This window comes from Polyodon spathula, chromosome 3, assembly GCF_017654505.1.
Source record: "Polyodon spathula isolate WHYD16114869_AA chromosome 3, ASM1765450v1, whole genome shotgun sequence".
NCBI lineage: Eukaryota > Metazoa > Chordata > Actinopteri > Acipenseriformes > Polyodontidae > Polyodon > Polyodon spathula.
The window spans coordinates 18,263,266-18,280,376 of record NC_054536.1 but is presented as its reverse complement, the minus strand read 5'-3'; the positions used below and the strand labels follow the sequence as shown (position 1 = coordinate 18,280,376).

The 17,111-nt window shown below is 40.5% G+C and overlaps 1 protein-coding gene across 1 annotated transcript; it reads right to left on the bottom strand.

Annotated features, from left to right (window-relative positions):
- Positions 1 to 4,385: 4,385 nt before the first annotated feature.
- On the bottom strand, positions 4,386 to 17,033 carry LOC121312795 (GDP-L-fucose synthase-like). The gene is made up of 11 exons (XM_041244564.1): positions 16,490 to 17,033; positions 14,735 to 14,892; positions 12,116 to 12,230; positions 11,300 to 11,428; positions 9,204 to 9,277; positions 8,859 to 8,992; positions 8,517 to 8,581; positions 7,756 to 7,822; positions 7,166 to 7,245; positions 6,375 to 6,474; positions 4,386 to 5,272 (listed from the first exon to the last, which is right to left on the bottom strand). The coding sequence occupies exons 2-11, from the start codon at positions 14,890 to 14,892 to the stop codon at positions 5,217 to 5,219; spliced, it is 978 nt and encodes a 325-aa protein (XP_041100498.1). The 5' UTR covers positions 16,490 to 17,033; the 3' UTR covers positions 4,386 to 5,216.
- Between the last annotated feature and the right edge of the window lie 78 nt (positions 17,034 to 17,111).

Below are 17,111 nucleotides of genomic sequence, written 5' to 3'. Positions count from 1 at the left end.
TGATGCAAAGCTCTGAAACAACACAGAAAGAAGGTCCTTAGGAAGATAAAACAGTAAAAAAAAAAATAAATCTAATTCTACCGAGTGTTTAATAGATGATCCTTAGCAAGTTTAATGGGACAAGACTTGCTAGTTATGCTACCAGGGTTCTCTCTGAAGCACAACCAGATGACTACCCTGTCTCTAAGGCTCACTTGGGTATCGCTGCATGCATACTGCAAAGCACAATCCTGCAGCAAAAATTACAAATGTATTGCCTGTGTTGCACTGAATCAATTCTGTGGTAAAACTATGATTATCTGAACAGCCCTTGTCTGTCTTGTGTGCGGTGTCATAGGAGATGTGCTGTTCAGCCCTCCCATATTTGGTATGTTGAGAATAGTGCAATACTGTATGTTATATATTTACAGTTAAGAACTGCATGATATATAATTTTTGACTGGGGAAATAATTTTGTTTGTAGTCTTTTTTCCAAAAGATTATCAGAACAGCCCCTGGTCCCAATTAGTTTGGAGAACAAAGGTTTACTGTAACAATAAAGTAATGCACCCTTGTTTACCTCACGTTCAGATTCGTGGCCTCTTGCATATATTACTACATGGTATTGTGGCATCTACGTACCTAAATGCTGGATTTTATGTTTTTACTTAAACAAAAATGACATCACCTTGGGTTCTGAAAAGAGCTATTAAAATTGTACAGTTTCATCTTTTGTCCAATGTGCAGCACCAATAGCCATCAAATCCATCCCCCCTTTCATAATAAAATACTGCTGCTTAAGAAGTAACTACAACTGACATAACTTTATTAAGAAAATCACTTTGAAGAAATGAATAAACTGTTTTTTTTCCCCATTATTTTTATTATTTAAAACAAAACAATCCCATGAACCCAAGAATTGGTATTTAAAACACAAAACTACAATTCCCATCATCCCTTGGTGCTGCAGTATATTTTCACTTCCTGTTTCTGCTGAAGACAGATCTGGGATCAGTACATAAGAACATAAGAAAGTTTACAAACGAGAGGAGGCCATTCGGCCCATCTTGCTCGTTTGGTTGTTAGTAGCTTATTGATCCCAAAATCTCATCAAGCAGCTTCTTGAAGGATCCCAGGGTGTCAGCTTCAACAACATTACTGGGGAGTTGATTCCAGACCCTCACAATTCTCTGTGTAAAAAAGTGTCTCCTATTTTCTGTTTTGAATGCCCCTTTTTCTAAACTCCATTTGTGACCCCTGGTCCTTGTTTCTTTTTTCAGGCTGAAAAAGTCCCTTGGGTCGACACTGTCAATACCTTTTAGAATTTTGAATGCTTGAATTAGGTCGCCACGTAGTCTTCTTTGTTCAAGACTGAACAGATTCAATTCTTTTAGCCTGTCTGCATATGACATGCCTTTTAAGCCCAATTCTGGTCCTCTTCTTTGCACTCTTTCTAGAGCAGCAATATCTTTTTTTGTAGCGAGGTGACCAGAACTGCACACAATATTCAAGATGAGGTCTTACAAGTGCATTGTACAGTTTTAACATTACTTCCCTTGATTTAAATTCAACACTTTTCACAATGTATCCGAGCATCTTGTTAGCCTTTTTTATAGCTTCCCCACATTGCCTAGATGAAGACATTTCTGAGTCAACAAAAACTCCTAGGTCTTTTTCATAGATTCCTTCTCCAATTTCAATATCTCCCATATGATATTTATAATGTACATTTTTATTTCCTGCGTGCAGTACCTTACACTTTTCTCTATTAAATGTCATTTGCCATGTGTCTGCCCATTCTGAATCTTGTCTAGATCATTTTGAATGACCTTTGCTGCTGCAACAGTGTTTGCCTCTCCTCCTACTTTTGTGTCGTCTGCAAAAAACTATACCAGAATCTAAATCATTAATGTAGATTAGGAATAGAGGACCTAATACTGATCCCTGTGGTACACCGCTGGTTACCACACTCCATTCTGAGGTTTTTCCTCTAATCAGTACTTTCTGTTTTCTACATGTTAACCACTCCCTAATCCATGTATGTTTTCCTTGAATCCCATGCGTTCAGTTTGAGAATTAATCTTTTGTGCGGGACTTTGTCAAAAGCTTTCTGGAAATCTAAATAAACCATGTCATATGCTTTGCAATTATCCATTATCGATGTTGCATCCTGACTGTTGACTGTCTCCCAGTACCCTGTTACCATATAGGTAATTTTCCATTTTGGATCTTATTATAGTTTCCATAAGTTTGCATATAATAGAAGTCAGGCTTACTGGTCTGTAGTTACCTGGTTCAGTTTTGTTTCCCTTTTTGTGGATCGGTATTACGTTTGCAATTTTCCAGTCTGTCGGTACCACCCCTGTGTCAAGAGACTGCTGCATGATCTTGGTTAGCGGTTTGTAAATTACTTCTTTAATTTCTTTGAGTACTACTGGGAGGATCTCATCCGGCCCAGGGGATTTGTTTATTTTAAGAGCTCCTAGTCCCTTTAACACTTCTGCCTCAGTTATGCTAAAGTTATTTAAAACTGGATAGGAACTGGATGACATGTGGGGCATGTTGTCAGTATCTTCCTTTGTAAAAACTTGTGAAAAGTAATCATTTAACATATTTGCTATTTTTTTTTCTTCCTCTACGATTTTGCCATTTGTATCTCTTAAACATTTAATCTCCTCTTTGAATGTTCTCTTGCTGTTGTAATATTGGAAAAACATTTTGGAATTGGTTTTAGCTCCCTTAGCAATGTTCATTTCTATTTCTCTCTTGGCCTTTCTAACTTCCTTTTTGACTTGCACTCTTTCTGTGTACTTTCTTTTTGGTCCTTTTTTATGCTCTGTAAAGTGCCTTTTTTCGCTGAATATTTTTTTTAATTGATCTATTAAACCATTTTGGCAATTTAGTTTTACATTTAGATTTGTCTACTTTAGGGATGTAATTGTTTTGCGCCTCTAGTACTACATTTTTGAAGAACAACCATCCTTCTTCTGTGGGTGTTTTCTCTATTTTACTCCAATCTACTTCTGTTAGTCTCTGTTTCATGCCTTCATAGTTTGCTTTTCTAAAATTGTAAACCTTAGCTTTAGTCTTTACTTTTGGGGATTTAAAAAACACTTCAAATGAGACCATGTTGTGGTCTGAGTTTGCCAGTGGTTCTCTGATCTGTTTTAGTTATTCCTTCGTTATTTGAAAAGACTAAATCAAGGCATGCCTCCCCTCTAGCCTTCACAAATTGTGTTAGGAAGCAGTCATTTGTCATTTCCACCATTTCTATTTCATCCTTCGCGCTACCCATTTTCCCATTTTATTTGGGGGAAGTTGAAATCCCCCATTAGTATGGCTTCTCCTTTGCTACACACATTTCTAATGTCATTGTATAACAGATTATTGTGCTCACCGTCTGAATCTGGCGGTCTATAGCATGCTCCTATTATTATGCCTTTTGAATTTTTGTCTTATTCTGACCCATATTGATTCGGTTTTATTTTCTTTGAAACACCTGGGCTTCAAGACTAATACAGTGTATACCCACAAATATTGACAACACCTATCACATCATAGTTACTTTTAGTGCATTTCAAGTTCTAAATTCTGATTTCTAGCATTTAGATAAATACATTTAATGGTTGTCTTACCTGAGTTGTTGTTCTTGTTTTGATGCGGTCTCCCTTCTGTTTTTTTGTTGATTTCTCCCCCCTTCCTTTCTAGTTTAAATTTTTAGGATTTTTTCCAAGTAGACTATTCCCTTGTTATTTAAATGCAGTCCATCCCGTCTATACAGATAGTCCTCGTTGTAGAATGTGGTCCAATGATCAAGATAGGTGAAGCCTTCCCGTGTGCACCACGTCTTCAGCCATGCGTTTTGATTAATTATTTCCAGCTGTCCATATGGTCCTTTGCAAGGTGCGGGTAGTATACCAGAAAATACCACAGTTTTGGTTTTCTCTTTTAATTTCCTTCCTAGCTCTCTGAATTTGTTTTGCAGGGATTTTGGTCTGTCTCTTCCAATGTTGTTTGTACCGATGTGGACGACTACTACCGGGTTCTCCTGTTCGTTCTAGGAGCCTGTCCACGTTCTCAGTGATTTGACCGAGGCTCCCGGAAGGCAGCACACTGTTGTAGTAAGGGGGTCCAAACTGCGAACTGAACAATATGAGTCCCCAACAATCATGATCAGTAGTTTGAGGCTCCATGGTGGTCTAAAGCTGACATACGCACACTGTGCCACGATTCACATGATCATTTAATAATCCCCTTCATTTGACTGGTCAATCCCAGCCCCCTGGGTTCTTGCCATCACCTGTCTTTCTACAGTGCAGGCACAGAAACTAGAGATGATATTTAATAAACTACAAACACATGTTTTTCTTAACAAAAACAAAGCATCCCAGCAGCGTAATCTAAGGGAGTTTCCACATCAGTTTATTTTTCATGGGCTCGCCCTTTCTAATACAAATCTGACTGGCGTTCTACTTAGTCAAACAACAGGTTTCACTGCTTTCAGTTTATGAGTCGTTTCGGACCAGCTGAGCTGAAGACACCCCGTGACTGAGTGGGGCCGAGCTAATCAAAGTCAACAATATGAGAGTCAGGTATGACTGACACCCGTTTGATTTTTCATCTCCGCCCAGTTCCTGCACACAATTAGCAGTTTCCAGCCCGATGTTTCAATAAAGAAGATGTTGCCCTCGCCCCACCACTCCCCATCAGAACAACCCATTACTTTTTGATCTGGTTTTATATATTTCCCTCTCTGTAGAATTATGATCCTTTTGTGAGTTTCTGAATCCTAAATTATTTTGTGAGTTATTGCATTCTAAATTCTGTTGAGTTTCTGAATTCTGTTGCTCTGATTTTTAATTTTTTTGTATTTTCTTCCTTATAGTTTCCCCAACAGGCTTTCAGCTCAATTCAGAGCGAAAGTGGAATGCTAATGGTCCACGTGAAGCCAAGGCTCCACTTATTCTCATAAAAATTTACCACAGTAAATGTACTGAGTAATTTTATAGCTTTCCCACAGTTACACTATTAATTTACTATAGTTTGCTGTTTTTTTTTTTAATTTGCTTTACCATACCTCTCTGGGCTTTAATGCTCATCTATGCCTTATCATGCTTTCAGTAAGCTTTATTACACTTTGCTATGCTTTTACTAGGGTTATATAGAACATACAGTTATATTAATAAAAACCTAAGCAACAACATTATCACCACTCCTCCAATAGGGGAGCTGGATCTTCATTTCCTGGCTGTGTCGTAGTTGGCGATGAACCAATCACACGTCTCCTTCACGGCTGAAAGAGAAAAACAAGAGACAAGCATGTCAGTGACATCACCCCTCCTTGCCCTGGCTGTAAATAGAACACGGGGAACAAACAGCAGGCATGTGTTACTGATCTCTACTAGTGAACATATTGCTATGAACCAGGCTGACTTTAAAAAATACGTTTCAGGGCTGAATTGAGAAAAAAGGAATACAAGAACTGGAAACCAAATAACACGTGGCTAAGAAAATGAGTTTTGTACACCCTATTTATTCTACCTTTAAAGTAAATGCAGACTTTAAGAACAGAATATGTTACTAGTTATAGATTTAAAATATTGATTTACAGGGTGTCCTCATCAATGTCTTTAAGTAAAGAGGAGTGAATTCAGATCATTTTGATGTATGGTGCTGCTAGTCAGAACAGAACTTCCTAATAGACAGAATATATTATATTGCCCATGATGCCCAACTTCTGAGTCACGCTGTAGATGACCAGGACCTGCATCCACTGTGTGCACTCATAAAAATGTGTCCCATATAAAATAATGCTATCCTATCTATAATATACTATAGTATGTACTCCAATATGGCACATAATAACATTCCTGAACGAGCGAGAAGGCCATTCAGTCCATCAGTGCTCATCTGGTTCCTAGTAACGGATTGAGCTCAAAACTTTGTCAAGTTGGGTCTGAAGGAGGCCAATGACTCAGCAACAACGACATGGCTAGGTAACCCATTCCATACCCTAACCATGAAAAGAAGGGTCTCCTACCATCTGTCCTAAGTCATTTCATTTCCAACTGTGTGTCCTCTGGTCCCGGTTTCTGTGCTGTTCCTTCAGCCTATCTCCAAGGATGGAAAACAGACTGCCATTTCATAGCAGTTTGCTCCATTCCTGGTTTTACTACAAGTTTAAAAAGACACCCCTGAGCTTGTTACCTGTACACTGTGTCTAATCAAGCTTGTTGTTAAACCTGGAATGGATGGATCTGCTATTTCCATCCCTGTTATATCCATAACTCAATAGGAGACAGTGTATCTTTGGACAGTCTAATAGTGTTTTCTATGTGTGTTTGAAATACAGAATAGAGATATCAAAGTGGCTGGGACACAGCCTGCCCCCTTACCTTGTTTGAAAGGAGTGAACTTGAACTGGGGGAGGTACTCCCTCAGCTTTTTGTTGCTGGCAGTTTTCTTGAACTGTCCGTCAGATTTGGTTGCATCATACTGGGCAGAGCGGTTAAAGAGGGAATAGGTTGCATGCAGCCTCCTCCCGATCACACCTCCACACTGGCCTGTCTTTGGATAGCGTGCTACATATTGTTTAATGTCCAGGTCACTCCTGCAAAAACAGGACTGCAAGGTCCGAGGTGATTTTCCGATGTGATTGTAGCTAACACAATCACTCAATTAATCTTACCTCTCACGCAATTCCATTGATTATATAGGTGCAGTTTCAGAAGAGAAATTATAATCGCAAACGCACTTTCATTATGATACATGACAGCTAGTACCACACTAGATTAAAGAAAGGTCTCCGTATGCTTGCCATGTTTCTGTGGAAATATGTTACACTTCCTAAGTCACCTCAGTAGTGTATTTGGGGTCAAAGCATGTTACTGGTTGAAATCAAGAGTCAATCAATAGGGGAAGCAACTAACTGGTTAATGACAAGCTGTTGATACGGTGGGGACAATTCACTCTCCAGGTGAAATAAGGGAGTACAATACTATCTAAAAGCAGACAGAAATGTAATTAGCTTAGTGTACAGTACCAGATATATTGATAAAAAAAACAACAAATGTTTAAGTGTGTCTCTTTCCAAAACTGCACATTTGATTCCTGTCTGACGAATGGAAGTGTGCAACAGACAAACAGCTCATCTGTGACTTTCTATTCTCCCTTCTGAAAAGGATACGACGAGCTCTCCTTTAAATGCCATGGCTTCCACAATGCTTTCAGCTGCGCCTCTGATAGACACCTCATCTTCCTCTCCCACTGAACAAAACAAAGGCAGAGTCATGAGGACTGGCAGTGCTAACAGTTTAAATGCTAGCCAAGAATTTAACACTTAGGATTTTTCATTAACATTCAACTATTATCAAGAATATGCTTGAGCTTAAGTTTTCGACTTGTTGTTTACATTATAGTAAAAGTACAATGCAAGTCAATATATTTCATATTTACTGTTTCTTCACTTTGTTCCATATTGAGTTCAATACTGCACGCATACAGTCTTATACACAAATACATGGGGCAGTCATTTATAAAAAGGGATGGAGGGCCTCTTACACACTTTCACAAGTATGTTCAAGTTTAAACATTTAATGAAACAGAAACTAGTCTGATGCTCCCTGTGTGACACATGGAGCAATGCACTTCACAGTGTGAAGCAGTCTGTTGCATCGACACAAAAGCTTGGGAAGACTGATTATGTTTACTTATCCTATGTGTTTGAACTTTAGGAATTAAAATAAAGAGTGGAATAAAGAGTGGGTGTGGCCTCACCTGAGAGGATGATTGGCTCCACCTCCTGGTATTCCCTCAACACCCACAGGAAGAGGCGGGCCAAGTCCTGCAGAGAGAACACAACAGGAGAACCCTGAGCACTGTGAGAAATGATACAGCAGGGCACCCCAGAGGAGGGGTGGGACGATTATCAATGAAAAATTATCAAGATAAGTTAAACGCTGGTGATTTTTTCTTCACAACAAAACATCCAGTTAAAGAGCTACCGCTGGGAAAGCACGATGAGTCATACAGCTTGGACGGCACGTTCACGTCCAGGCAGTGCAAAGAGGCAGCAGGAACTCCTTCGCGCAGCAGCGAACCCTACTGGTCAAACACCGAGCACATTCAGAGTGGATAAAAAGCAGGGCCGAGCTCTGTTCTCCGGGTTCAGTAGCCCGCCCACCACTGCTCTGGACTGCTTGGTGTAAAAGCGATTCTGGTTTTAGACGTGCGAGATTGGACGTTCCAAATTGGAGGAAAAACAAATAAAAATAATAATTGGTCACTCTAAATAGAAAGTTACCATGCAGATCTCCACAAACCGATTATTTTGATCGAGCTCTCCAAAGAAATCAGCAGCTGACAATCAAGTGAGGGTCACTGGTGTTGATTGGGGCTAATTTACCATTCAAAGTGAAACAAGTGAAGATCGAGCTGCGTGGATTTGTGAGGATCCCTGCTTTTCTTAAGCCCTTTTCACAGTGGCATGCTAGGGGGACAATAGGGGGACCCCCTAATGCAAGAGGTTCCTGACATACCAGAGAGTAAATGAACTGCCTCCGTGGCTCGCCCGACCCCCAGACTGTCAGTGATGAACCTTCCTCTGTGGACACAGAGAGAGAGAGAGAGACAGAGAGAGAGAGAGAGAGAGAGAGAGAGAGAGAGAGAGAGAGAGAGAGAGAGAGGAGGAAGGGTTAGGACCTACACGCACTGTTAAACACTCAGTCCTTTTAGTCCTGGGATTAGTCTGGTTGGGATTAGTCTGATTGCCCTTATTTGGACTCTCTTCAGGGCCAACAGAATACCTGTTGTGCTCTGACAGTAACGTGTCTCCTTCAGTTTCAGCACATTCTAGACAGGTGTCACACAAGAACACTCACTGTTTGCCAGGTAAGCCTTGTGTATCAGTCCTGGCAGGACGTGCCCGTCCTCCACGTTGAAGTTGTCATGAGGTCCGAAGACATTGGTGGGAATGACGGCAGTAAACTTGCAGCCGTACTGCTGGAAATACGCCCTGTCGAGACACACACACACACAGGCAGAGAGAGCGACTGAGAGAGAACATGCACACGGCAGAGAATCCACAATGGACTTGGTTGCTTGAACATTTTATTGGTGGGCAGATAACAAGTATTCTTTTCAATGTCTTTAAATCTGCTGTTGTGCTATAAACTGCACACACACCCGCAGACACGCTGTCACTCTCTCACACAGAGACACCTTACCTGTTCTGCACATCAATCATTCTCTTTGCGTAGGAGTAGCCAAAGTTGGAGCTGTGTGGCGGTCCATTATGAATCTGGAAGAAGATGAAACAACTGTGATATCAGATAATGTTGTCCTATTGGTTCATCAGCTTGAAACACTAAAACAATATATATATATATATATATATATATATATATATATATATATATATATATATATATATATATATATATATATATATAGTGGTACATATAAACGTGCATTAAAGTCCATAACAGTACAGCATACTAGGTATTAATTCTTTAATAAGTATAGGTCGGTTTGTCAAGCGTACATTTTTTCTTATGTCACAATTCTGTTGCAGTTATTAAACAAAAAACTTAAACTGAACACTGTTATATGACGAGGAGGTAAATGTCAGCAAAACTTGCAAAGAAAATGTACAAAATGAAATTTACTGGTTACATAATTATTCAGCCCTTTAAGTCAGTACTTGGTAGAAGCACCTTTTGCAGCAATTACTGTAGGATGGTGAATTTTTGCCCACTAACCAAGGGAAAATTGCTCCAGTTCTAATAAGTTTGCTGGGGATCGTCAATGTACTGCAATCTTCAAGTCTCACCATAAATCTTCGATTGGATTCAAGTCAGGACTTTGACTGGGCCACTCAAGAACATTAATTCTCTTCTTGTTCAACCACTCCAGTGCAGCTTTGGCTTTGTGCTTTGGGTCATTGTCCTGCTGAAATGTGAATTTCCTCCACAATTTTTTGGCTGACTCAAACAGGTTTTCCTCAAGGGTTTGTCTGTAATTTTCACCATTCATTCTCCCCTCTATCCTGACAAGCTCCCCAGTCCCTGCTGAAGAGAAGCATCCCCATAACATGATGCTGCCACCACCACGCTTGACAGCTGGGATGGTGCTGACTGGGTGATGCGCCGTGTTGGGTTTGCGCCAAACATAACGCTTTGCATTTAGACTAAAAAGTTCAATTTTTGTTTCATCAGACCAAAAAACTTTTTGCCACATGGCTACAGAATCTCCTGAGTGTTTTTTTTGCATACTTCAAACGGGATTCAAGGTAGGCTTTCTTGACCAATGGCTTCCTTCTTGCCAACCTACCATACAGTCCAGATTTGTGGAGGGCTTGGGATATTGTTGTCACATGCACACTTTGACCAGTCTTGGCCATAAAAGCCTGTAGCTCTTGCAAAGTTGCCATTGACCTCTTGGTAGCCTCTCTGATCAGTCTCCTTCTTGCTCGGTCATACATTTTGGAGGAATGGCCTGATCTAGGCAGGGTTTTGGTGGTGTCATACACCTTCCACTTCTTAATAATCGTCTTGACCGTGCTCCAAGGGATATTCAAGTCCTTTTTATACCCATCCCCTGATCTGTGCCTTTCAACTTTGTCCCAGAGTTCTTTTGAAACCACCTTGGTGCTCATGGTTGAGTCTTTGCTTTGAAATGCACTACCTAGCAGAGGGAACCTACAGGAACCGTGAATTTATCCTGAAATCACGTGAATCACTACAATTTAACACAGGTGGAGGCCACTTAACTTGTTGTGTGATTTTGAAGGTGATTGGTTACACCTGAGCTAATTTAGGATTGCTATTACAAGGGGGCGTTCACTTATCCAACCAAGCTATTTCAGTTTTTATTTTAAATTAATTTTCTGCAAATTTCTAGAATTTTTTTTCACTTGGAAGTTGTGGAGTAGGATGTGTAGATAAATGAAAAAAAAAAAACAATTTTAATGGATTTTAATTCCAGACTATAAGGCAACAAAAGGTGAACATTTTGAAAGGGGGTTTAGACTTTCTATAGGCCCTGTATATTTATTTTTTTTAACCAATGAATCATGTTCCACCAAAAAAATGAATTATTGTAACACGCACGGTACACATGCTGATTTTAATACAAAGGAAATCTTGTCAATGAGACAGGGCTGCGTCCTGTACCTGTTTTGAATGCAAACAAAGTTGCATGACTAAATAGGAGAAACCAGAGCTGAATGCAATTTCTGTAACGCATATTTTTGAATTTGAAATAGTCATATGACAACAGTAGCCTGCTGGTCTGTGGATTTCGAAGCCCCCCCCCTTCTCACCATGGTCTCATCGATGGGGTAGGTGGTCTTGTCTGGGAAGATGCAGGTGGAGAGGCAGGAGACCACTTTCTGGACCCCCAGCTCGTGAGCGCAGTGCAGGACGTTGTCATTGATGTGCACGTTGTTCCTCTGTGAAACACACAAGCACAGGCAGCAGCCATTACAAGCACATGCTGTTCTTGGGACTCAATTCAGTTCCACTTCTTGTCTTGGAATATGAAAGCAACTAGGAGTCCTCTAAGCTGTGTGGTTACATTCAAAACATATCAGGGTACTGGAGGAAGTACGAAGAAAGGAAGTCAAATCCAGCTACTTACTGTAAATGTGACAAGGCCTGTCAGCTTTTTTATTTGTTTTTGAAGACAAGCAAGAATATCAGGTTACAGAAAAACTAAAAAGAATTATTTTTTTTCAGACATTTCTTCATTATTTATAACGTGTTTTTCTGAGCAGATGCAATGTTTTCTTAAACTAATATTTTAGCTGAGCAGTACCAAGTGAACAGCACGAGTGAGGCGCAATATGTGGATTTCACCTTTCACACATCTATTGTAAATCCTAGTTCAGAGGTCAATCGGAGCCAACAACTGTGAAATTCAACTATTTCAGTAAGACCGTCTATGCTTTTAATGTTAAAATAAAAAGTCAACTGAAACATTTTCACCTTGTCAGTTTGCTATTCAGCAGCACCTGAGTGGAGTCTAATTTATAACACTAATGTTTAAATAAAACACCTTTATATTCATTAGGAACAGTGATCTGCCTGTCGTGTATTGTATTGTGTCTATTGTGAGCGAGCCTGCGGGAGGCACGTACCCAGAAGTCAAGGTTGTACTTCATGTTCCTGAACAGCCCCCCAACCATGGCAGCCAGGTGGATGACGTGGGTGGGCCTGTGCTTCTCAAACACTGCCCTGGTCTGCTCCGCACTCCTGCAGGCAAAGAACAGACACACAACCCAAACACAACCCCCCCACACACAGCCGTTAGTCAGACCACAATGCACTACGAGGCCACTGCAGTGAGAGCAGTGTCACTGAAAAAACACTCAGCACACATTTTATGTCATATCCCCATTACAACGTGTTAGAACCAATTCAACTTTTAACTAGGGTTGCTCCTTTTCAATGTTTATTTTTCAGGGACTCGTAAAATAACCGTAATAAATCACTCACGTTTTGGAGTAACACATTTCACTGGGTTCTTCATGGGAACACCATGAAACCAAGTAATTAATCAACAGGTTTCACCGCTTTCAGTTCAAGAATCATTTCTGACCAGCTGAGCTGACAGTATGCTGTGATTGAGTGGGGATGAGGTATTCAAAGTCAACAATACGAAAAAATCAGGTATGACTGACACCCGTTTCATTTGCTCTGATTTTCCTCAGCTTGGATATACCCGCCCCGGATAAATTTGTTCAGAAGTAAAGAATAAATTGAAAATGATCGCAAGTAGCAAAGCCCCTGCAATCCAAAATGAACAGGTTTCATGATGTTTCAATAAAATGTAAGGTTAGAATAACATACAGTGCATATGTAAGCATTCACCTACCTTGGACATTTTCACAGTTTGTTGTGTTACAACCTGAAATCTTGATGCATTTAAATTGGATTTTTTTCCTTTGATTTACACAACCTACTCAATACTTTGAAGAGGCAAGAGAATTTTTATTGTAAAACAACAGTTAATGAAAAAACAAAAACAAAACTGAAACGTCTTGGTTAGACAAGTATTCACCCCCAGAACCACCTTTGGCAGCAATTACAGCTGTGAGTTTTTTGGGGTAAGTCTCTACCAGGTTTGCACATCTGGATCATGCAATATTCACCCTTTCTTCTTGGCAAAAGTGTTCAAGATCTGTCAAGCTGGATGGGGATCGTTGGTGGACAGCAATCTTCAAGTCTTGCCACAGAATCTCAATCAGATTCAAGTCTGGGCTTTGACTGGGCCACTCTAGAACATTCACTTTATTGTTTTTAAGCCACTCCAGTGTCACTTTGGCTGTGTGCTTGGGGTCATTGTCCTACTGAAAGGTGAATCTCCTTCCCAGTCTTAGGTCTTTTGTAGACTGAAGCAGGTTTTCCTCAAGGGTTTGCCTATATTTAGCTCCATCCATTTTGCCCTCTATCCTGACAAGCTTCCCAGTCCCTCCCAATGAAAAGCATCCCCATAGCATGATGCTGCCACCACCATGCTTCACAGTACGGATGGTGTTACCAGGGTGATGTGCTGTGTTGGGTTTGCGCCAGACATAACGCTTTGCATTTAGGCCAAATAGATCAATTTTTGTTTCATTGGACCACAGAATCTTTTGCCACATCTTTTCAGAGTCTCCCACGTACCTTTTTGCAAATTCCAAGCGGGATTGTACATGGACTTTTTTCAGAAATGGCTTCCTTCTTGCCACTCTTCCACACAGGCCAGATTTGTGGAGTACCTCAGCTATTGTTAACACATGGACAGTTTCTCAAATCTCAGCCATGGAACACTGTAGGCCTCTTAGTGGCTTCTCTGACCAATGCCCTTCTTAGTTTGGGAGGACGGCCTGCTCTAAGCAGATTCTGGGTGGTGCAGTATACCTTCCACTTCTTAATGATTGACTTGACTGGGCTCCAAGGGACATTCAATGCCTTTGAAATCTTTTTATACCCTTCCCCTGATATGTGCATTTCCACAACTGTATCCAGGAATGGTTTTGAAAGATCCTTGGTCTTCATGGTAGTATCTTTGGTTTGAATACACCACCCAACTGTGGGACCTTAGAGACAGGTGTATTTAATCTGAAATCATGTTAACCACTTTTATTGCACACAGATGGACTCCATTTAACTTACTGTGTGAATTCTGAAGGCAATTGGTTGCACCTGTGCTTATTTAGGAGTGTCATAGCAAAGAGGGTGAGTACTTATCTAATGAAGACTTTTCAAGTTTTTATTTTTCACACATTGAAAGTGTTGAGTAGATTGTGTAAATCAAAGGGAAAAAAATTCCATTTAAATACATCAAGGTTTGTGAAAACGTCCAAGGGGGGGTGAATACTTCCTATAGGCACTGTATGTGACTGGGGTTATTCATTAAAATAGTTTAGGAGTTGCTCACTTGATCGTACCATAGCTTGATATCTGATAACTGACATTTGTGACTATCGGTGTATTGTACATTTACTGATGTTATTTTGTTAAAACAATATTAATATTGAAAAAAAAGAAGCTTATGAGTCATTTCTGACCAGCTCAGCTCCTGAATAATAAACACTTAAAAGGACCACCTCTTTTTTTATAGCTTTGCAGAGACTGTAGACCTCGCACTCAGTATGTCAATGACAACACAAACGATTAAACCATAACACATTCTATATGATTAAAAACGCCAGTATCAGCCTCAAGCAGTGTAGAGAGAGGGACAGAGAGAGTCTGCTGAGGTCAGTCCTCACGTCAAATCGGCATCTCTGGACGAGAGAAAGATCCAGTCCTCATCCTCCCTGCCTTCCCCCTCGCTCACCACCCTCGCGATCGCTCGTCCCACCAGCCCTGAGCCTCCCGTCACCAGGATCCGCTTCGACGTCACAGCACCACCGCCCTCGCCTGCCATCTGAGAGAGAGAGAGGGGGAGAGGGAGACCTCCGCACAGAACACTGCAGCCACCTCATTTCAATGCATCTACTTGTACTGTTAAATATTTGCTGCATATTTGCTACAATGACTTTGGCAAGGCTTGTATGATTTGACATGACAATAAAGACCAACTGAATTTGAATTTGAAAGGGAGACTGAGGGAGGGAGGGAGAGAGAGAGAGAGAGAGAGAGAGAGAGAGAGAGAGAGAGAGAGAGAGAGAGAGAGAGAGAGAGAGAGAGAGAGAGAGAGAGAGGCATTTACTTTGTCCTGTTGCTTTTTTGGCAATACACTGCTGTTGTTATTATTATTATTTTTTTTTTTTATTTTAGACTTCCTTATACATGATGACTTAGAGGCTAGGGTGTGTGATCTATGCATCAGCTGCAGAGTCACCCAAAAGACAGAGCACAAGGAGGAGACTTGCTCAGGGTCACACAGGGAGTCAGTAGGCAAGCCGGAATTAGACCGGGGACCTCCTGGTAACAAGCCCTTTTCTTTAACAACCAGACCACACAGTTGTACTAGATGATGCTTGTGGTATGGTGTATATATATATCTATATATCTATAAACAAAACCTTTTGGGCTGATCTAGCATACACCGCACATGTCTATGGCAAGCAAAAAGAATTGAAGAGCAGCTCCTGAACTCATAGTCAAAGTGATACAACGGTTAAAACAAAAATAATCTGTTTTGGGAGACAGAAACACCTGCCAACCGAGCCCTCAGCTCATACCAAAGTCTGTCCGATCTGTCATCTTGACTTGCAGCTCATTTTCCACAGGGAGATGCAGATTGTAAATGGAGCACTTGTCAGGGATTCATGTACAGCTAATAAGATCATCAGAAAATGTACAAACGAGAGGAGGCAATTCATTCCATCTGAGCTCATCTGGTTCCTAACAGCTGACTGATCTCAAAACTTTATCTGGTCTTAAATAATTCTAATGATTCAGTATAACAACATGGCTGGGTAACCCATTCCATAACCCTACTCTCAGTGTACAGTGTCCCCTCTGTCCTAAGTCACAGTCCACTTTTCAACTGTGTCCTGTGGTGCTGATTTCTGTGCTGCACTTTAAGTTGGTGAAATCAGGATTAACGTTTTCAAAAAATATTTTATTTAGTCCTCCCTTGTTCTTGACAAAACATCTCTTTCAACCTAGTCTCAAAACTCACTTCTTGTGATTAGTCATTTTATCAATCCTTTGCACATAAATGTGTTCTCTATGTGGTTGCTTTGTGTTCAGTTTCATACTCAAGCACTATCCGTCTCGTTCTCCTGTGGCGCGAGTACGAATCTCAAGAATGAATTACCTCGTGGTTCAGGTGTGTTTCCTAGATACATGCTGTACTTTTATGTCCATTCTGTACAATTTTACATTATGTTTGCAGGTTATGTAGTTTTTAAACAAATGTCAATAAATGAATGCATACATTTTTCAAGGAAGTAATCGCCAACACTATACCCTAACTTATGAATTTAATGTCCTGTCCCTGAGTGAAGATGACAACTTTCTCATTCTCGCAATGTTTTGCTCGCATTTGTTTCCAGTCGTATTTTGTTTCTTACCTCAACTTTGTTGAGGAATTATCCAACACGTCGACCCCTGTCTTCACGGATTGTAGGCAGCAGCGGAGATACCGTTGATAAATCAACAGTAGGGTCAGAGGGGGGGCGCGCTGTGTGGTACGGGGGGGTTGTGGGAGTTGTAGTTTTTAGCACTACAGGCAAATACAAGACTCCAACAAAAAGAAAGAAAAAAATATTATACTTTAGTAGCGGTTCTAAATTATGTACACGATAAAATAATACACAAATCTGCGTTTAATTATGAAGTAACCAATATGCTGGAGTTTTTTTTACATTTATTTTTAGATTCTTATTCTGTGAAGAAATCTTAGAATCAAAACGACGGGCCCAGAGCTCCAACCAGTGGTAACGTGGCTACACCCAGCATGACAAGGGATGCACCGCTACGTTATTATTATTATTATTATCACTTAGCCTATTATTGTTGGTGTATAATAAATAATATGTTTAGTTAACAGCTTGGTCTTATAAGAGAGTTCGTAAGACGGTAATGCACCCTTACACCAGACGGCTAATAAAAATGTTTTTAAAAAAACAGCTTGGTTGGAACGTTCATCCCCCCCACAAAACCAATCCGCTACGGGGCGGCAGTCATGTGACT